General features: G+C 38.0%; 1 protein-coding gene across 1 annotated transcript in view; it reads right to left on the bottom strand.

Annotated features, from left to right (window-relative positions):
• HECTD2 (HECT domain E3 ubiquitin protein ligase 2) overlaps window positions 1-21,071 on the bottom strand; it is an 88,967-nt gene extending 67,896 nt beyond the window's left edge. Inside the window, exons 1-2 of the mRNA XM_033224161.1 lie at window positions 20,703-21,071; window positions 6,999-7,128 (exon numbers count right to left, since the gene is read on the bottom strand). Of these exons, the coding sequence (XP_033080052.1) occupies window positions 6,999-7,128; window positions 20,703-20,840 (268 nt within the window). The 5' untranslated portion in view covers window positions 20,841-21,071. The remainder of the gene's footprint in view (window positions 1-6,998; window positions 7,129-20,702) is intronic.
• Window positions 21,072-23,182: the final 2,111 nt, after the last annotated feature.

The raw sequence follows: 23,182 nt of genomic DNA, 5'->3' as shown, positions 1-23,182 counted from the left end.
CTTTGAATATGAGCCAGCCTTAATGACTCCTTGCTAATCAACAAAAGTGGCAGAAGTGGAGCTGCATGAGTAGGTTATTAAAAGGCAATAACATTTGTGCTTGGCTCTCTCTTTCGAGATGTTTGTCCTTGGAATTCCGTCACCACGCTGTGAGGATGCCAAGAGCCACTTGAAAAGGCCATATGTAGGTATTTCATCTAAGGTCCAAGCCTACAACCAGCATCAATCATCAGGCATGGAAGTGACCAAGCCTTCAGGTGATTCCAGCTCTCAGTATTCAAGCCGCCTCAACTAATGCTCAGGAGAACCAAGATGAGCTGTCCCCTCTGATCCCCATGCAAATTACATATTTGTAAATAAAATAAACATTGCTGGTATTTTAAGCCACTAAATTTTAGGGAGGTTTATTATTATATACACAATAGATACTGGAACATGTATAAACAGAAATCATGTAATCTCTCAGAATCTCATACTCCTTATCTGTTAAAGAAACAAATGGAGGTTTTTTGGGTTAAGATGGCAGACTGAGCACATTTTAATTCCTCCCAAAATTCCACTTTAACTACAGTAAAAGGTTCTGTTGTTGTTTTAAAGATATAAATCTATAAGGACAAACAGAACAGGTGAAATAGCCATAGCCTCAAAGGTAAAAAACTAGGAAGCAGAGATGTCAGTGAAAATTGGTTTAATATCCCTGAGACAGCTAAATACAAGCCCCAATAAGGAAATCACAAAGTAACGATTTACACTGCAGAATTCTTAAAGGGCACAGTATCAGGAACTGGGAATATAAGGGGGAAGGCAAAAATAAGAACTATGGTAAAAACTGAATAAAAGTTAGCTCCCTAGATCTCTTCCTTGCCACTACATGACTATCCCTCCTCCATCCCTACACATGCAGAAGTCTGGAAATTTCTATTATTTGGAGAGAGTAAAACAGAGGTGCTTTGGACTAGGGAATGCCAGACACAGATGAGGTTATAAAAACTATACCAAGACACAGGAGCAGTAAACAACTAATTACTTAATACTAAGTGACTGACCAGTCGAGAGAGACTCCCAATCTTCTTCTCCCCACAAACGGAATACTTACCCTGCCCTTCCCTCAGACAGAAGACACTTTCATGGGGAATCTGATTAGGCTAAGAAGAAATAACTAAAGATACGGACATCAGGGTTCCTCAATCAACAGGCCACCCAAATTGCCTCATAATAAAGCTTATGGTCAACAAATCTTATTTATGCCTCACCTTCCAAACATCCATCTTGGTTCCCTCATTAACCATGAGCAGAAAATCAAAGACTACCAAACTTCTGATGACAGCCTCTAATATGGAGGACAGAGACCAAGACAAAGAGACAAAAGCAACGTGGAGGAATCAGAAACCATGCAGGGAGAAGAAAAAAAAAATTTAAACCTATTACTAGCTTTCTCAGAGGAATAAAAGATAGTACAACCATGAAACAAAAGGGTACTATAAAAAAAAGATTCAGAGGGGAAAAATTCTTCACAATTAAAGGCATAATAGTAGAAGTAAGATACTCAATAGAAGAGTTTTGAGAAAATTTCCTAAATCATAAAGCAAAAGAGAAGAGAAATACAAGTAAAAAAGAAAATTAAGAGTCCAGAAAGTCTGGCTTTTGAATAACAGGAGATCCAGAAAGAAAGTATAGAAAAAACAGAGGATCATCATCAACAAAATAATTCAACAAAATAATTCAAGAAACTTTTCTGGGATTTAAGGACATGAAGCTGCTAGACCGAGTATACAGCACAAGAGATGAATACAAACCCACACCAAGGCACAACGCTATGCAATTTCAAAACTTCCAAGACAAGAGATGGCTCGACAAGCTTCCAGAGAGACAGAGACAGAAGTAGACAGACATCTGATTCAAAGGAACAGGAATCACGGTGGTCTGAGGTGGGAGCTGCACTCCATACAGACTGAAACTGAGTGGCCTGAAATTTAGCAATGTTGATACTTGTCATCACCAAGACCCTGACTGCCTTTGTACTCTTTTTAAACTGAAGACAGAATGTACAGGTGAGCCTACTTCTTATTCCTGGCTTTGGGGGGTCAAGAAGTCCCTGTTCTCTTCTTCTTTCTCTGCTGACTCAGCTAACCACACTCAGGTTACCTCACAGATTGAACCTATAGTACTTTTGACAGTTGGAGGAGTCTTTCTGACAGACATCTAATAGTCTCAACTGCAGCTCTGCCACACGTCCCAAGAGGTGTCCTTTGTTCCTCAGGACTCATTCATACAGAGGGAACTATAAAAAGGGAATAATAGTCAACCTCTGGACAGAAGGGTGGGACAATGTGATTGGGTTGGGTTCCCTGGGGCTTTTATAGTGCCAGTAGTGCTCTTGAGTGCTGAGTTCTTGGGTTTTAATTTTATTATTAAATGTTATTATAGTCTTCTGCATGTATAACACATTTTGGATTTTTAAAATGTGTGCCATCAGTTGCTAAGAGTAATGTTCCTGCCCCATGATAATACCTTCCTCCACAACCAAACTGCTCATCTACATACACTGTCATAACATGTACTGAACTTCCTAAGATATAGAATTAAATACTTTTTAAATGCTTTCATCCATATTTTTACAACTTCCTCGGGTAGCTTCTTTATTATCCAGTTTTACAGATGAGAAAATAAGCACAGAGAGGTTAAATAAATTTTCTAGGATTGTACAGTTTGTATGTTACAGAGCCAGAATTCAAATCCAGCCTGAGAAGCTACAAAACTCATGTTATTCCCACTAATGAACAATGCCAAACCTTATACTATGTATAAAAACAAATAATAAAATGGAAAACTAAATTAACATGGGTGTGGGAGCCATTAAACTATAAGATGTCCAAAAAAAAGAACAACAACAACAAAAAATTCAGCAAGCATCAAGCAAAATCAATATAGTGGAAAATTAACCATTTAAATAATAAAACTTAGGTGTAAAATGACACTTTATGACTCACCATGCCCAATTTCCTCATTCTATAAATGTTTTGACACAATAAAAAACAAGAGGGCTAAGTTATCTGTCTAAGATCACATTGGCAGTTATAGGTAGTAGCTGAGTTAAACACTCGGTTCTTAACTGACAATGTGTGAGTAGCAGCCAGGGAATAATAAATGAGATACAAGTTGAAGGATCCCTATATTAGTTTGATACTTTGGTGCTGCTTATGACTACTTCAGTAGTGGCAGGCAGCTGAAACAAGGAAAGACCAGAATGGATTAGTCATAACAAGTGGTTTTTACATTATTGTCTATAGGATGACTTTCTGAACATTTGGCAAAAAATAAAATTGAAGGTGGGAGAGAGAAAGGAAGAAAGACAGGGGAAAAAAAAGTCTGACTCACAGGACTTTAGCCATCAGAGCCAAATAAAGCAAACACATTCATTAGATTTTAGAGATGTACTTTTTACTAAGTTCAATGATGTGTGTTTGTCAAACTGTGATAAAAGCACGGGTGAAATGTTCTTTTATGAGCCTAGTTATAAAAATATTCAAAAGTCCCCTCTCTATAAAGTTATCTTTAGTGAAATAGATGTCTTAATCTGGACATACATTACAGAATTTATTACAGCCTTGAGATCGGTTTAACATTTCAACAGGGTAAACATGCCAGAAACCCAGAAAAAGTGCCTCCCATTCATTACCTCATTCAGTAAATTATTAACTAAGTATAGACTACATGTACCATGAATGGTAGGTCCTGGAAACAAACAGATGGATTCAAACTCAAGGAGACTGTACATGCATTTACTCCTGGACCCAACAACCCCACTTCTAGAAATATCCTATAGATATACCTGCAGATGAACAACGCAACATATGTACAGAGTCATTCATTATGGTATTATCTGCAGTAACAAAATAATGGACACAAATCACTTATTTTAATAGGGATCTGAGTAGATAAATCCAGTTTACTTACTCTAATACGATGTACATCCAATACAATGGAATATATTTGTAAAAAATAATAAAGAGGTTTTCTATGTACTGATACAGAAAGATATCTAGAATACATGAACGGGACAAAAAGCAAGGTTCTGGAAAATGCATATATAGTTACCCACCAAAGGTGGAAAATGAGAATATTTATTTATATTTGTTTGCATTTGCCTGAAAAACCACAGGAAAGAATACAAGAGACAACAGAAAAGAGAGTGAAAGTGAGATGTCTGAAACATATTTATTTTTATAGTTTTGATTTTTGAAACACATACATGTGTTACCTATTCAATAAAAAGTTATCTTTAATATAAAAAAGAAAAAATTACTCTTCCCATAGGAAGAGTTAAGAAAAGTCAAATCCAAGTTACCCACTCTGACCTAGGGAAAGATCTTAGAGATTTAGTCTAAAACCAGTTCATTCTTTAAGGAAACCTACAGATGGAGTTATTTGGGACTTGAAAATACTTCTTCTAAGGTAGGAATCCTTATGTGGCAAGTCCTTTGCTTTCCGCAAATAGCAAGCCCTGTGCTAGGTTTCTTCTAGCACTTGCCCTTCTAAAGTTGCTCTTAGAGAAAATGTGAAACTCTGGGGTATTTGACCTGTGAAGATCACAGGACTCAAACACAGATCCAATCACAATTTCAGCTGAAGACCACTTGTTCTTCCCTGGCTATTTCAGAGTGACAAAGATCACAGTATGCTTTTCTCCAGGGTGTGTAAAAACTACAGAATTCATTATGTCATATCAAGGTTTTACTAAACTCATGAAATGGGCTGAGCTGGCTATGAGCTTGCTCTCAAGGTAAATGTCAGAGTTCATAGCTACTCTTTTCTGAACTACCTAGACTGGAAAGACATTTTTAAAAGTTTGGAGAAGAATTGCTTCATTTCTTTTAAAGATATTCTGTGCTACTTAAAAATGTTTCAATTAAGTGTGAAAGGGGCATCATAACTTTAGAAAAAGGAAGACACAAGAGAGTAAGGGAGGATGTAGTGCTAACCTTCTCTCCTCTATCACTTATCATCCAGGTTGTTTCTCTGAAGAGATATCATCACTAGCAGCTGTTACAGTAGGTAAAACTCCTACACTTCTCACATATTTCTAAAAGGACAGCCAATTTGACAGGCATACCTAGTCATGTGATCTACAGGGAGGAAAGGCATTCCTCAGTTGTTAGGTGAACCCACGCTGGGTTTTTGCAGTTTCCCTAATACCAGTTGATCAGACAGGGAAACAAGCTGTTAGAGAAACTCAGCATAGGTCCTGCTACCAGAGAAGAGGGAGGAAAATTATAATAACTGCCAAGAATGAGGCATCTTTGAGAAAACAATCTTATTGGAAAGTAAGAGAAGCTTCCCAAAACATCAAGGAACTATAAACATGCTTACATTTGGAAGATGTAGTCTAACTTTCTATTCAATGAAAGAATTACTTCTGCAGTGCCCCTAATAAATAAACTCCATGTCACAACTGAATTCAGGTGGCATCCAGATAGAACAGCTAGGAAAATTCAGTACCAGGAGTTCTAATAACATAGAGGAAGTCTGCTAAAAGGTCTGCTCATCTAGAGTCAGAGTCATTTATGCAAATACCCCAAGTTCAAGTTGGGGGTAAGTCCAGATTCCACAAGACAGGCGCAGATGAGAGGGAAGCAGACATTGATGGAAGCTCAAATAAGTGGACCATATTAAGAGTCAATATGACCACTCAAAAACTTGTAGGCATATGAGTTGGCAAACTGACTTCAGAGATCAAGACATTAGTATAGAAAGAACGGAGTAGATAGAAATCAGAGTGTGAACTCAAAGGTGCTTCCTTAGGGCAATATTGGCATGATGGAGGGGTGTGTGTGTGTGTGTGTGTGTGTGTGTATATGCAAATAAATAAAAGAAAGAAGTTATTAAAGGCAAATGTTCAAAAATGAGGCAATATAAATACTAACCTATAAGAATGTAGAACAGGTCTAGCACTGGCTTAGAATGTCAAACAGAAAATCTCTGTGCAAGAATAATTTATACCACATGCAGCTTATGGACATGGGTGATTTACCAGAAACTATGTCCTTAAATATTTCTAGGTTTGTTTTGCTTGGTTAGGGTGTGAGGGGCATTTATGCCTTTGAAGGTTTGTTTTGTCTTGTTACAAGGTGAGGGGAACTTAGAAGTATTTAAGTAATGTACATTTTCTGTGATAAAACAATATAGAGTTACATAAGAAACATTAATAATATACACACAATTCTACCTCCCTGAGGAACCCACTAACAGATTGGTGAGCACCCTTCTACGCTCAAAGTACAAAAGGTTTCCCTGCACTTGAAAACGTTGGATTCATATTCTACCTATAATGATGTAACTTACTTTTTTCATTTTACAATGTATTGTGGGCATTTCTCCTAGTCACTTTACATACATATCATATTCTTAATAGAAGCATAATATTTGCAGTATAGATTAACATAATTTAGCTAACTAATGCAGATTGCTTCAAATATCACTACTATAAATAATGTACATTTTTTCCATTTATCTTTTCACCTATGTTACATCTTTATAATATCTATAAGCTTTTCCATTCAAACTACCTTTTAGTCTTTAGATAACAGTTTTATAGCTTTCTCCAAATAGATTTACACATTTCCTTTTAGGTTTACTTCTAAGTATTTCATATATTTTCCATAAAGTCTTCTTATTGATTACTGCTCAAATATGGGATATCCATTAAATATTTGTATACATACATTTACATAATATAGAAAATATATATGTACATTATTTTATTTATAATGTAGCCACCTCTCTAATCAAAGTTGCTTACTATTCATGAGTTTTGTATTTCATTCTCTTACTCTAGGTAACATTTACCTAAAAATAAAGATTTTGCTGCTTCTGGTAAATACATATATAGTTTCTTTTTGTTGTATTAACTAGACCTATCAGAACAATGCTGAATAATTAACGTCTACTTTTTAAATAATGATATATGTTTAGCCAAAATATATTTAAAAATTATTTACCATTCTTGATGTTAGGGAAAACAAGATGTGCAGGTGAACTTCTGTTTTCAGCGGCTTCTTTCTTCGGGCTAACAGCTGAAATAAAACTGCTGAAAGTGGAAATTTGGCCTTTGGCTCCTCTGTCCAAACCCTAAAAACAGAAAAGTTAACATTGCAGTATACTTCCTACTACTTATAAATTATTTTATTGCAAAAATCACACTTATAAGAGATTTTAATTTGATGAAGAGTAGACAATAGATAAAAACGTATATGAATTTGACTTACCTTTTCTAGGACTTAACTGTCTCATATATAAAACAGCCTTATTATCTATCCACTTACAAATTGAGAAGTTTGGAAATGGGAATAACAACAGTACCTATCTTACAGAGTTATTGTAAGATTTAACAGAGATAATGCATATAATTAGCATTGTTTCTTGCACATTGTACACCCTCCATTAATGTTAACTACTACTTTAAATATGCATTTAAATAATACTAATTTTGTGATCTCTATAAATATTATTTTTAATAAATAGCATGCATGTGATACCTTACAGGCTGATTCACTGAAGGCTATCCTCTCATTTGATGTAACTTTATAAGTTCAGGTAAAAAGATAACCCTTTAGAATTTATTTTTTTCTAAGCACTGTGATTGGGTATACCAGGATTTTTTTTTAGAAGTAGTGCTAAGCACTTTGAGATCCTTAGGCACTGGTAACAGCATCTTCTAAAACATGGAATCTATTCATTAACACATCTTTCACAAAATAACAACCCTATAAAATTCATAGTACATATTTAATTAATCAGTACTTTGTAATTATATAAAAAATCTTTACACATACTTTGAAGCGCAAGATTAAGCTATAGAGCTGCCTCAGGGCTTATTCTCAGCTCTCTGAGATGTTTTTATACTATGTTTCAATTTCCAGATGCTTAAGAGAATACAGTAGCTAACTTCTTTAACATCCACTTTTTAATTCTGAAGGTAACGTCTTTACTTTCACAGTAGAGGAGGAGTTTCTTTTTCATCTCTACCTTAATTCACCAGACTGATTGCCATTTACCTTTTCAGAATTCACTCATATAATATAGCAGAAGCATTTATGCTTGCTAAATTCCCCATTATCTTACAGTTAGGTAGAGCCATCTGATTAATTCTAATAGGCCACAAGTGGAAATGACACCTGTCATTTCTGAGTCCGAAAGTACCAATGCATTTAAGACTGGGGCAAAACTCTAGCTTTTCTCTCTTTTCCTCGACTGTGGCAACCATCCAGGCTGAGTGGAGATGTTAGAGCATCTGTTAGCTTGGGTTCTTGAGTGACTATGTGAAACAGCCAATCCTGACCAATGTTAGACTATACCATTAGCAATAATAAACCTTAACAGTTTTCAAACACTGAAACTTGGGGCTAATTTGTAACTGCAGAATAGCCTATCACAACTTGTTTCTGAAGCTTTTTCCAGTGTTCACCATTTCTATAAAACCAATCATTCTTATTTATTCTTGTAATTTATTTACATTGTTCCACTAAAATTATAATCATTCTAATATTGGCCCTTCACACTGGACTAGAAGTTCATCACAGAGCTTGTCATACAGTGAATCTTGTGCATAGGTGCTATAAATTTACTTTTTAAAGAAATTAATATAAAAGAGCCCAAAGAGAATAAATTTCAGATACTATACACATAGAATTAAAAAGTCTCTGGAATTAAGAGACTTTTAGAAATTAGCTAACTCCTTTATTTCACAGAAAAGGAAAGTGGAACTGTCTGAGACTCACCTAAAGTGACCTAACAAGCAACAGACATGTAATGGACACTAAATGGGAACCTGAGGGACACCTTCATGAGTAAAGTAAAAACACATATGCATTTTTTTGGGGTGACATTTTTGGCTGTTCATAGATTTTACTGTAATTTGTTTTTGCTTGGTCCGTGATTCTTGGCTAGATTTCAGCTCAGTAATGTCTAGGTTAGTATTTCTGTGTTAGGAAACAAGTCATTTGTTGAGTACTTGTTATATACCTACTACCACAGTAGCCACTTTAATACATTATAACATTCCTATATGTATTTACACCCCATTTTATAGATGGGGAAATTGAATTTCCATGCCCATGTTCACAGAGCTGATAAATGGGAAGCCAGGATTCAAATTCCAGTTTGAATGACCATGAAATCTGTATTCTTAACACTTACATTACAGTCTCTCACTATAGCAGCTGTCACTAATTAAGGGCTTAGCATGTGACAGTAGGTCTGTTGAACACATCAGCCTATTTTCACAACAACCCTTTGTGGTTGATGTAATCTCTACTTTTATAGATGTTATGTTGAGTTAAATTTAACCGCTTTAGGAGCAATTCACGTAACCAGAGAATATTACATAAGCAGAACAACTAAGTGTACTTTAGGGAAACTTCTGATGTCCTAAGCCATCTGGGAAAGACTTTAACATTTTCTTTTCTTTTCTTCCCCCTTCCTTCACCTCTTCTTAATAAAAGAGGTCTCAAAGAATATTGCTTAGTTCACTTGTGGGATCTCCAAATAATAAAAATTAAGAATGCAATTAACAGTTATTCAACAACTATCAGTTCTAATGTCTAGTGGATTTATAGAGTCTCAAAGAGAGAAAATTGAAAAGAGAGATAAGACAGTGATACACAGTATCTTTCTATAAAATAGTAAATTATGTAATTTGCATAATATTGGTAAATTAAAGCAATTTGTTCAAGTACACAAAACTAGTGTGTTGATTAGGAAAATGAAATCTAAACAGGTTACATATTTGAAAAAGTAAATCATTCCTTATTATATACATTAGGATGCTTAAATAAGAATTTTATTAACAACTGGGGCTACGTTTGCTTATTTGTATATTTTGTTCTCTCAGAAAATCTTAATAATAGTGGGAACAAATGCCAAATTGGACACACGAATTTCACAGTTATAAGAAAGTAACCAATTTGTAAAAGGTTACTCATGCTTGTATAACAAATGGTCCCTCATCAACAGACCTTTGTTAACTTAGCTGTAAATATCTACAATAATTTAATATATAGAGGGCATTTTTTCACTGACAACTGTCATGAATGTTATCTAAGACTAAGCAACAGTAGGATTTAGGGAGCAGTGTAGTTGGAATATAGAATCAGAAAGGGAGAAAGGTCCAGCAAGATATGACTGGGAAGGTAGGTAGTGGCAGGCTACAGAGTATAGATTCTATCCTGCACAGAGATAGAGAAAAATCATTGAGGACTTCCAAGCAAGAAATGACAAGATCATATCTGTATTTTAGAAAAAAATTATTATGGTAGCAGTCTAGGGAATAGAATAAAGGGCAGAAATACTGGAAGCTAAACCAGGCCTACTGGAAGAAATGAAATTTGAATGGAGATAGTAATAATAGGGAATGAAGAGGAATGACAGCCTGGGCCAGAAATGACCAAATTGTTAACAGCTATTTCAAGTGTAAGTCTGAAGCATAATGAGAATGAACAAATCCTACCATAAATTATAAAGTAAATGAAATAAACATTGTAAAAAGGTTTCTTCAAATTTCAGAAGAATAGGCATATTTTGACACCTCACTGTATAGAAGAGAGTATCTTTGAAGAAAATTCTAGACTGGGTTATATCAACATGCTATGTGAGTAACTACAAAAGGAACCAATGCTCACTAGGCAAAAGTATGCTTTGCATGACAAAATAATGAATTTTTATAACAGAGTTATTGTAATATAGCAACAGAAAACCTATAACAAGCTTGTCCAACCCACAGCCCCCAGGGTGCATGCAGCCCAGGAGGGCTTTGAATGCGGCCCAACACAAATTCGTAAACTTTCTTAAAACGTACATTTTTGTGTGTGATTTTTTTTTTTTTTTTTTTTTTTTAGCTCATCAGCCATTGTTTGTGTTAGTGTATTTTATGTGTGACACAAGACAATTCTTCCAGTGTGACTCAGGGAAGCCAAAAGATTGGACACACCTGATAATATAAGGACAGAACTGTGGGAAATATTGGGATGTATGATATGAGCTGGCAAAGGAGATTAAGGATGAATGACCAAAGAGATAAGAAATCCAGAAGAAAGTGATGTGTTAAAAATAAGGGAGGATAAAGTTTCAAGAAAAGAAAAAAAAGGTCAATAATCTTAAATAATGAAGAGTGGTTAGGTCTAAAATGTGCCTAACTGAAATGGGGCAACTATGAAATCTTGAGGACAGCTGAGACAACAGATTTAGGGTAACGGTGGTGGCAGGGACTATACAAAATAAACTGACAAACGAATGGGAAGTTAGAAAATGCAAGCAATGAGCAAGGATGACTCAGAAGCTTTACTGAAGGGTAAAAAAGCCTGAGGGGGTTAGAATGCAAAGGTTGAGGGAAGATCTACTATGTGCATTACCATGGCTGCCATCTAATGTTCCCTTCTATTTAAATTGCCCCACTCGTGGTCCCCATAGCATTGCTGTTATTCTTTGTGCAGGAATGGCTGTGAACTAGAGCAGAGGTAGGCACTCAACTAAGAGGCAGCCCATCTGCAATTAGGGTAGCCAGCTGGCTTGGCATGATGGACACTGATGCTTTCCTAGCAAGTCAATCAGAGGTCTTTCGAGATTTTAGACAGAGGAATATGGAAAAGACTGACCAGCTAAAAGAGAACAGCAGAGGCACAAAAAACAGCCAGTCTCTGTTCCTGTTTGTTTTCTGCTTCCAATCTATGTGCCTCATTCCAATAAATTCTCTTTTGCCAAAGGGAGGCTGATTTTCTTTCTTTCTTTTGAGATGTAGTTTCACTCTGTTGCCCAGTCTGGAGTGCAGAGGCACAATCTCGGCTCACTGCAACCTCCGCCTCCTAGGTTCCAGTGATTCTCCTGCCTCAGCCTCCTGAGCAGCTGGGATTATAGGCACACACCACCATGCCTGGCTAATTTTTTTTTTTTTTTTTGTATTTTTAGTAGAGATGGGGTTTCACCATGTTGGTCTGGCTGGTCTTGAACTCCTGACCTCATGATCTGCCTGCCTCGGCCTCCCAAAGTGTGGGATTACAAGTGTGAGCCACTGAGCCCAGCCTGATTTTCTTTTTTTTTGTAATCATAAAAGCTTAAACAACATAAAAAAATTCCTTGGTCTAATAAGTCTCTCGTTTGTAAAATAATTGTGCTCTTGACACGTTATACTTGAGATGACATGAAATTAATCATAGGCACTTTCACACATTGATAGAATATAAAAGTAAATACTCAAAACACCAGTTGCCCCACATCAGCTTATACAAAAGAAGTCTTACAACCTAACACTTCCATGAGAAAAACAACAGGCATCATTTTGTGCAATGGCAAAATAATTAATATTAGAGAATCAAATCAAGAAGTTATTGGGTATTAATACGACATCAAACTCCAGACTAAATTAAATGTTAAAGAACATTACTTTACAAACCTTCTGAAATTTGGACCACAGCTATTACACCTGGCTTCGTGTTTTGTAAATGTTATCTATGAGTCCTACAGAAGAACACTAAAGATGATGGCCTGGAATGTGGCCAGCCTACAGTGGGCTGGGGGTGTTGAGGAATAGATAGTAGCAGGATACTCAACCAGCTGTTCCAGACTGAAGATAAGTACAAATAGAGAACACAGGGAAAAACACTAAGAATTCTTTGAGGGAAAAAAATACTCAAAATATTTCAACCTGGCATAATAAATAATAGACCTGATTCTCTAGGCAGAGGCTGACTACACATTTATTAAACTAGAATTCAGTAAAAGTTGCAAACAGCAGAAAAATGTAGTAATTACAAGAACTAATCAAAAATCTTATTTCACAAGTACCTAATGTGGGCTTCAATGGTCTTTTTGATGATATAATCACATAGATTATATGTAAGATTATAACATAATCTCAAGATATTTAAACGGACAAATACTTAGAGTACCTGTTCTGCTATTAACATATAGTTAAATATTTTCAACCTTATTTTAAATTGTATTTGAATACATGAGTTCCTACTTTCAACCTCTGAGGAAGAGACTGAATCTTAAATTTCCAATTTCTTCATCATATTTTTCTACCAATGCTAGTAAGAATAACCATGGTTTTCCATGATCACTTCTGAATTGACTAACAAGTGCTACTATATTCAAAATTGTGGTAAAATTTACTTTGATCATCCTCTATACTCCAAAAGTTGCCTTAGAAGATCAACATTTTTCTTCCCATTCTAACCCAATCCTTGAAAAAAGGAGTAAGTGCTGGCTGTTCCATCATGAAATGCTTTAAAAGCCATATCTCACTATCTTAGAGTTTCTGAATTAAAATATTTTAAATTGAACGTCTATGTCTATAAAATTCACCCTTTAGTCTCAATGAGTCCAGGAATCTGTGATGCATATAAAAACTACTTTTTCAAAAGAATGAGTAGCTTCCTGAGATACTGAACAAAGGTTATGACAAAAAAACTGACAAATGCATATTTATAGGTTTTGAGTTAAAATAGAAAACATTTAAGATACCCTGTTTTACCAATTTTTAATAAACTGACCTAAACTACCAATCAGAGCCATCCTGGAGCCAATGATATAATTTAGAGTCTACAAAGAGACTATTTTAGGCCCTGATCCTGGGTAAAGATATTTTGTTTCTCTTTTTGTATGTTTTTTCACAGTTCCCTATTAGGATGGTAGGTTATAAAATCATGAAACGCTAACTTTGTTCTACCATCCTTCTACTAAGATATGAAAACTCAGCTACTTTCAAGGTGGAAACTTCCCTACCAACCTAAATAGCACCAGCCCAGGTGGAATTGGTTTAAGTGATATAAATCGTATCTTTAAATGGAGACTAGGAAATAAGGATGTGGATTCTGAAACAAAATTCTGTCACACACACACACACACACACACACAAATCAACGCAATTGATCATCTAGATGACTGAAAATTAGCCCTACAAACGTTAGTCCTGAAGCTCAGAAATTTCAGTTCATTTATCATTAGGAAGGCAAGGTGGCATCAGAGATTTTATTCATTTATTTTATAATATAGGAAAGGATAAAAATACATGAATACATTATGCTTAAACAGTAAAATATTACTTTTAAAATATGCAATTTGATCCAGTCAAAATTCTTCAACCAATTAAGAGTCTTGTTCTTTTTTTAACAAAAACATCTAGAACAAAACCAAGTCACTTTGAAATATATTAAGCAGACTCAAATTTCAGACCGATTTTTCAATTCAGCTGAATTGGTAAAATCTCAATAACTTCTATTTTCAAAAGGCACATTCATTTAATTATTCATTTCAAAAAAATGTTTTCTGATAGCTCACTAGAATGTCACACAGATATCCTCTAAGTTACAGATATCAATTTAAAAACAAGTAGTTATTCATATAGCTCATCAGTAAAATATTTTACCACTCAAGAAGGGATTCTTCAGTCAGAGTTAACTATAAAACTATAAAAAAAAAAAAAGCAGAAAAAATAGGGAAATCAAACAGGGCCTGATGCTTGATATAGAAGGCTGTGAAGGAAAGTACCAAATCCACAGGACAGGAGTAGAGTAGAAAGGGCTGGCTGGCTTACAAACAGCTTTTCAGCTACAGATGTTGCTTTGTAAACACAATCATGTATTCCTTAACAATGGGGATATTTCCTGAGAAATGCTTCATTAGGCAACTTTGTAGCTGTGCAAACATCACAGAGTATACTTATACAAATCTAGATAGTACAGCTCACTACACACCTAGATTATATGATATAGTCTATTGCTCATAGGATACAAACACCTATACAGCATGTTACCATGCTGAATACTGTAGACAGCTGTAACACTAAGTATGCATCTAAACATATTTAAACAGAAAAAGCATTAGACCACCTTCAGATTATGTGATCTGTCATTGACTGGGACATTGTTATGTGACACACGACTTTAATAATCTCATCTAACACTGAGTGCTTACTTTGTACAAGGTGTTTTTCTAAATGTTTTATGTGTATTAATTTAGACTTCATTTCTACCTTATGAAGTAGGTTCAATTATTATTTTCCCCATTTTACAGATGGAGAGTTACAAACAGCAAAGCAGAATCATATTTGACTTTTTTGGAGGTTCTCTGGCTCAGAATTTATAATAACTGCTTTTCTCCAATTGTTAAATATAGTTATAAATTATTTGTGTCCTAATGGGTTATTCATGAAGGGGAAAATAAGCAAGCACTACATTATGACTTTGTAGTTAAAAAAAAAAGTTGACAAAGAGACTTTACAACCCACTCAAACTTAAGACATGGTGGGTATGTATTTATACAGTCATAGCCCTCCCTTTTTATGTATTAAGTCTCTTGGACTATTTTGCTTCAATCAGATTGATTTTACATATAATTTAATGATCTATTCATACCATAAACAAGCAATTAGATATCCTAGAACATATCTTTCCCATGATTGTTCTATCTCCAGTAACAAAAATTTGAACAAATTTGTTACTGGGCGACAAGTTCTTTTTCAAACTAGAATTAATGCCATAGGTGCAGCTTCTTTGTATCACATGGCCCCTATTACCTATGACCACAGATACAGAGTGTTCAGAATTGGGCAAAGAATAGGAGTCGGAAACATCTCCGTTACAAAGCAACCACTGTCCCTGACTAGCCATTTTACTTCTTAGCAAGGTACACATAACCTGACTCTCAGATTCCTTTTCTGTGAAGTGGGAAAATATCTTCCTCACGGGGTTGTTTTGATTGCTTTTGGTTTCATTATTTAACTAAATAAAAGAATACATGGCAAATGCTTCGCACAGAGTAGGCACTCAATAAGTAGCTATTATCGTCATACACACTTATTTTGTATATTTGTAGTATCTGTAGTTTCTTCAATTACTTAAAACATCATCACCATAGCATTTATTCTTTCCCATCTCACCTCTTGTTTAGAGCATAATGAACAAAGGGCACAACATTTTCCATACAAGATTGTTCCAAATACCTAGCTGGGTATATTATTGTTAAGTACACGTATACACACACACACACACACACACACACACACACTCTCTCTCTCTCTCTCTTTCTCTCTCTAATTTGGAATGCTATTGACCTAATCTGGAAACCTCAGAGTCCTTTTCCTTTATTAATGCTTCTTCTCTTTCATTTCTGCTGTCTAGTTAGGTTCCACATCGTGTGTATGCTCTCATCCCTTACACTCTGTCCTGCGGCCACCACCTTAGTGGCTCCACTCATTGCTTCAGGCATGAGCTACAAAGCTCTCTTCTTCACTTTCTTCCTCCTTCAGTTTAACTATACACTACCACTGATTTCATTATGTTGTTCCTCTATTTCAGAAATTCCAATAGCTTCCCACTAACCACAGGGGGAAAAAAAACTGTCTATGCTTCTCTGCCTAGTGATCTGGCTCCAGCCCCCAAGCAATCTTTCTTACCTCCCACAAGTTCCCAGCATGCTTCCACTGGGCTCACTTTATTACTCACTAATTTTTCCTTTTAAGCCTTGCTCATGTTGTTTTCGTCACTGGATTACTTTGCCCACTTTCCTCTGCCTATCCAAATCCTATCATTTTTCAATGGCCAGCCAGCTTAAATAATTACCTTTACTTCAAGGCCTTTCTTCATAGTTCTGCATACAGTGATCTCCTTTCTCTAATCTCCAATAGTACAAATTGTTTCTATGGCTCTTTGTGGCTTTTACATATTGCTTTGCTTTTCATGTGTTAACCCTGCATACCCTGAGGCAGAGACCATTTTTTAAAACCTTGTCTTTTTGCATTTTCTGTAGCACCTAGTACAAAGCTAAACATAAAAGATGTCCAATAATTGGTAGTTACATTTTGTCCCAGGGACTCCATCAACCCCATTTATACACACCTGATAAGCAAACTTCTCATTCTTGTTACTAAACTCCATCAAATCCTCTCCACACACATTATGCTCACCCTCAAGCTCTTCCTCTTGTCTTCTATTACAGGCTAACATCCCTTTAAAATTCTCAACTAATTTCCTCCCATTTCTCTTCACCACCTGACCTAAGTCAAATCTAGCTCTTTCTTGAACCCACTGTACTGGTACCCTATCCAGAGGGTTCTACCCCATGTAGAACCTCTCTTTTCTGTTCACCTGATTAGGTGTAGAAGTAAAAAGTCAAATTTGTCCTCACTGACACTGTTATTTCTGTCCCACCTCTGAGCATTTTCTTCTCTCTCATTCACTACTTTTTTAAACATCTGCAATACATCAATAACTAATTTATAATATTCCACTCCATCAACCTCAGTAAATTTAATATTCATATCTCAGCCCTTCATATTCATACACTACTTCAAATTCTTTATTCTGCTTGACTCCATGGACTTGCATCACCTCTCCACAGCAGCAAGGCCAACACCCAAACACTGAAAGTCTCTGAGGGCTCTATCTTGAGCCTCTTGTGCATCTCCAACTGGAACCACTTTCACTGCCATTTCTTTCAATTCCCCACCATGCCTGATTTCTGCTGTCTCTTGTTCACTTAATCCATACCTGTTACAAGTTCATTTCAAATACTGCTCCACAAACTAAGTAGATGTGGGAGATGGTAATTAAAAAATACAGATTCCTACACCTCGCCCATGGAGCTTTTAATTCAGTATAGAGTGTCAAGTTTCAATCTTGGTATACCCAGGGAATTAAATTAAAAAAAAGATGCCTGAGCAACATCCCCAGAAATTCTGATTTAACAAGCCTGCATTTGGGTCTGGATAATGATGGCTTTAAAAGTTCCTCAATTAATTCTACTGTGCATCTAAGGTTGAAAACCGGTGCTCTAGGGTGAGATATAGGAATGAGAACTTGAACATGCTACCAAGGTAACCCTGCGGTCAGTTAGGCTTGAAACCACTGTGTTAGGCACCTCCTCACTAGCTGGAATGGACTTCCTTCATGCTTAGATGGTCTTAGGATAAAACACTTTAGGGTTGTCCTTTCCAGCGTTCTTTCTCCCACCCTGCACCTGTCTGTAAACGTACATGATACAGCCTAACTCTTCAACTTTAATTAGGGTCACTGTAAACTGACCTTCTATTTATTCATAATATTTATATTATTTTATTCATACATATTCATTTACAAATGTGACACAATGGTTTTCTGAAAAAGCCACTATTGTAGGGTCACAAATTGAGTCATAGACACAAACTAGACAGGTAGAACCATTAGGCTGGGGCAAAAAGGAAGAATAACTGGAATGTCTCAAAGAAGAAGTTATTGATGACAATTAGGTTCATAAGCAAACCTCTAGGAGCTCTGTTTAATCTACAGGAGGCTGAAAAACAACTCAAGAGGCCATAAGCTGTATTTCCCTGCCCACCTACCTCACACACCAAGATCTCCTTCCCCTCCCCACACATACCACGGCCTTCCTAGCTGCTGTGAAAGTCAACCACCACCCTGGTTCTCCTGGATTTCTTATCCTTTAGGATGGACTAAGGACCAAGCATAGATTTTCTACACTTAAGCTTTTCACTGCTATAGCTCTGAATTCTAGCTTTGAAGTCTCTCTTTGACAAACACACACACACACACACACACACATTCTGCCACAGATCCTGTCATAAATTCTGTTAAAAAAAAAAAACTGTCATAAAAAATCAATGGTACTGACTCCGGAAGACTTTATAAGGCACAAGCAAGGCTGAGGCAGGAGAATGGCTTGAACATGAGAGGCGGAGATTGCATTGAGCCGAGATCGCGCCACTGCACTCCAGCCTGACGACAGAGCAAGACTCCGTCTCAAAAAAACAAAAAACAAAACAAAAAAACCCTCAATTTTTTCATATTTATCCTTATCCTCTTCTATTCCAACTTATATCTTTTCAAAGTTTAATTCAAGATTTAATTTTTTTCCTTGAATATATTCTTCTCTTTGTCTAGTAGTACAAGTCCATAATCCTTTATTTACAATTTCAAAGTCCTAAAAATTCTTGAAACTAAAATGTTTTTGCAACTCATTTGGTGGCAAAAACATGCACCTGATCTGAACTGACATGACGCTACTTCTTTCCCTTTAGCATGAACACATACATTTCACTGCAGTTATTAATATGCTTGATTAGAGAGAACTGGCTAGGACCTTACTGTGGGTATTAAATAATATATGATATATGTACCTAATTACCTTTCTAAAATCTGAAAAACTTGAAATCCCAAAGCAGACTGTAGACTTGTATCGACACTTGCAAATTTTTATTCCAAAACGGCAATTTTTCAGTTACACTGAGATAAATAGGTTTTTGGGAGAGCGTTTGATTGAGGACCTAAACCCACTCATTTAACTGTTTCTATAAGTATATACATTTACTGTTTTAAACAACCAACTTATAAAGGAACTGCTGTAATTCTGTGAGTTGAAGACTTCCTATACAAAATCTGAAAACCTAGGGTACCAGCAGCAGGAATCAGATCTCCAAGCTGCTGGGTGACAAATTCCTTCAAAGCATTTCCCAGGGTAATCCCTAACCCCAGCTCCAATCTACCAATCAATTGTAACTACGCTTTTAAATGTGTATCATTACTGTTTACAATTTGCTGCATCGATTTAAAGAGCTTGTTTTAACAATTTCCAGTTATCAGGGCCCTCAGACATTTTTGAAAAATCTACCGAATCCAAAAATTATTCCTAACACCAATACAGTACTTAACGAAGAGTGAGCTATTTTAGTAAGTTCTTAGTCATTTAAGAGGGAGGTTTTAAGAAATGAATTGCAAGTAGGAAAAAATAAAATGTATAATGTTCACTAAACTTTTACTATTTTGTCACACACAGCTGCTTGACAAGTCATGATCTTTAAACATATCAAAGTAAACTTTCAAAAAGTACTTAAATATTATGTCAAAATAAAAAATTGCAAAAGCCGAGGTTTTTTTTTTTTTTTTTAAATTGTGCTTCGAATTAACCAGTCACAACCACCAATAAAAATAGGGAAAGAGGGGGAGGGGGCTGTCCCATTACATCATCTGGCAATATGTAGTTTGAAGCCTCAGAGCGCTCTCCAAATAACCCTTACGAAGATACAGCTGGGAAATCATCCCTGTTAAGCTTAGATAACTTGGGTTTAAATAAAAGGTTCAAAAAGCCTCCCCCCACCTGAGTCACATGTCTGTACCATATGAAAAATAAAACCATCACTGATGCATCTACCTCCCACTACCCTGACAGCAACGGAAAGGTCACAATTAAGTGGAAACTCGCCGCACAGCCTGTTTAATCTGAAGGGGGAAGGGAAAGAAACGCGAAGAAAAGGACAAAAATCTGCGCGCCTCCAAGGCAGGCAGGCACCTCCGTGGAAAACCCACTCCCGCCTGCTGACACCTATGCTCATCCAACAGATCATGCCGATTCAAGATGCAGGTAATTCTCTTAGATAAAGTGGGGGCCCAAGCCCCAGACAATAACGCAAACATCCAGCGGAACCGACCACCCCCAACATTTCCCGAGGGTGGAAGATGTAGCTCGCGAAGTGTTCTGGGCTGCCCACGAGGCACAACTCTTTCATTTCTGCCCAAGGAAGGGCGACCTGGGTGCCTCTCCCTGGAGTGCCAGGGGGTGCCCAGAGGAGACGCGGGCCTCCTGGCGGCCCTCGCCAGTCCGCCGTCCCTCCCGACTCCCGCCGTCGGGGCGCCAGGCGGCCCCGGCCCACCACCTACCGCGGTCGCGCCGGCGCCAGCCGATACGATGGGCGGCAGCTTCTCGCGCTCCGACTCCTTCCCTTTCCTCTCCTCAGGCGCGGCCGCCGCCACCACCAGCGGAGTGGCGGGCGAGGGTACCCGACCCGCTTCACTCATGTCGGGCCGGGCGGCGGGAGCGCCAGGCGGCGGCGGCAGCCTCAGTGCTGCTAGGGCTGGCGCTGCTGCTGCCGCCGCGGCCGCGAGAGGGCTCTGGGCTGCAGCTTCTAGCCGCCGCCGCCGCCGCCGCCACTCCGCCCCCGCCCGCGCCCGCGCCCGCGCCTCTGCGCGCGAGCCCGAGGCCGCGCGACCCCGCCGGCCGCCCCCGCGCGCGCCAGGCCCGCGGACACGGCTTCCCACGGCCCCCACAGGTTTCTTGCTCCCGCCTCCCTAGCCCGCCCGGGGCTCGCGCGTCGCGGGTCGGAAGCGCCGGCGGTAGCCGCCCTTGTAAACCCCGAGGGCCCGGAGAGAAGGCGCCGCGGTTGACGCCCGGCCGCCATATTGTTTGCAGAGTGTCGCCCGAGATGACGAGGAGGAGACCCCGCACAGGGACCGCGCAGGACAACCTGGACTAGGGGCGGATAGTGGGGGAGACAAGTCGAGCCCTGCAAAGGGTCGGACGGGGATAGTCCGAGTGGTACCAGTAGGGCAGGACGTAGGCACAGACTACCCTTCACGGACGGCCCTGGCCTGTGGCGCCTAGTCGCGCGGGCGAGCGCCCTCGGGGTCTGGGCTGGTGGCCTTTTGCCTTCTTCGTCCAGGCGCCCACTAAGCTGTCCGCCTTTGGGCCTCTGCCTTCTTATCCTTGCCCGCCTTCCTGAGCCCAGGAGAGGCGACCCCGAGCTTGCGCAGCCCGGGAGACAGCCTTTTCTGGCTCAGCAACCGACCCTTTTGTATACGCCTGGATGGCCTCAACCTACACAGGAAAAGTCTGGAGGTGGGGAGGAGTGCGACGTGGTGGGCCCCCCCTTCCCCCTTCCCCCATAGGATTGGACGACCAGTCCACACTTTCCATTCCTGTTCCTCTCGTCCCTCTTTGACTGCCAAATCCGCCTCTCCCTTCCCGTCCCCAAGCGCCTACGTTTTGCTCTCTCCCCGCAACCCTTTGCTGTCTCCTATCCATTCCTTCCTTGTTCCTTTCCGTTTATGTTAGAGATGTACATACCCAAACTCTGCTGCACAGTCCTCAATCAAATCATTACAAAATAGGAGTAAAAACTGCAAAGCCGAGGAAAAGAGCTTTTAATTATGAAATTAAAATACCCCCCACCTCCACCACCAGGACACCTAGACAATTTCCTTTCCTTTCTTGTCGCCCCCTCCTTTTCCTGTCTATTGGAGTGGTGGAGACACCTGCTGATGTAGGAGAAAGGAGAGAGTAAGAATGCGCTGTATCGCCTATTAAAAAGCAAGGGATTTCGATACTCAAGTCTATCAGGATTTTTGCCGGTGCCTTCATTCTTTTATTCGAGGTTGAGTGAATTTTTAGATCAAGAGTACCTAAATCCAAATGTAAGAACCAAAAATATCTCTGAAACAAACCCAAATATGATTTGAGGGTATCTATTGTTTACATAATTGCGAGTTACTAGTGTAACTAAATACTAGTTATGGTGCTTCATGAGATGAGGTTGCATGTTTTCAACCCCACCATTTATAACAAGTAGATCTGAAGCAAACAATGTTGCCTTCTAAATTATGAATTCTGACTTTCATTTATAGCAAGGCTTTCTACTTTAATATAGTTGTTGTTGCCACCTGTTTACTTGTTAATTAACAAAAGGTATAGAATAAGTGCCGTATAGTCAGCAAAAAGTATTTCAATGCAGGGAAAATGATGTATCCAGGCATTACTTTGAAGCATCCTCCTCCTTTCTATTAATATTTTTCTTAAATTCTTTTTCAGGATTTTCTTTCCTTCTTAAACTACTGAAATACTCATCCCATAGAGAAGAACATACCATTATTTTCTGCTTTTAGCAGGTCTGTATGCTGATCATGGATACAGCAGCAACTCAAATGTTATTTTGTAAAAGAAAGCCTCTATTTTAACTGCAATTCCAGATATTCTGTGCTGCTAAGTCTAGGTTGATAGAACAAATACTAGAGGGAAAAGTATCTTGTTTCCTATTGTTTTCAACTAGATTTAGTAATTTGCTATGAAAATGCTTGGATGAGAAACCACTTGGATAACAGGCCTTCTGCTTTCTTTTTTCATGTGTGAGACTAAATAAAAGTGTGTCTGTACATGTAGTCACATTCAATAGAACAAAATGCTTAAATATTGGCGAAACAAGGCAAGTCAGAAATGTTAATTTCTGCTACTGCACCAGAGTAGATAATAACCCATTTCTTAACAAATTCTCTGATTAATTCACTTGTGCGTTCCATATAAAAAATGATGATTTGTTTATGTTTCGTTGTACTTCTTGTTAAATAAATGTCCTCAATCCACCACCTCA

This window comes from Trachypithecus francoisi, unplaced genomic scaffold, assembly GCF_009764315.1.
Source record: "Trachypithecus francoisi isolate TF-2019V2 unplaced genomic scaffold, Tfra_2.0 Contig01436, whole genome shotgun sequence".
In the NCBI taxonomy this organism is placed as follows: Eukaryota; Metazoa; Chordata; class Mammalia; order Primates; family Cercopithecidae; genus Trachypithecus; species Trachypithecus francoisi.
Note: the sequence above shows the minus strand (reverse complement) of the source record. Positions and strands in the feature narration are given on the sequence as shown.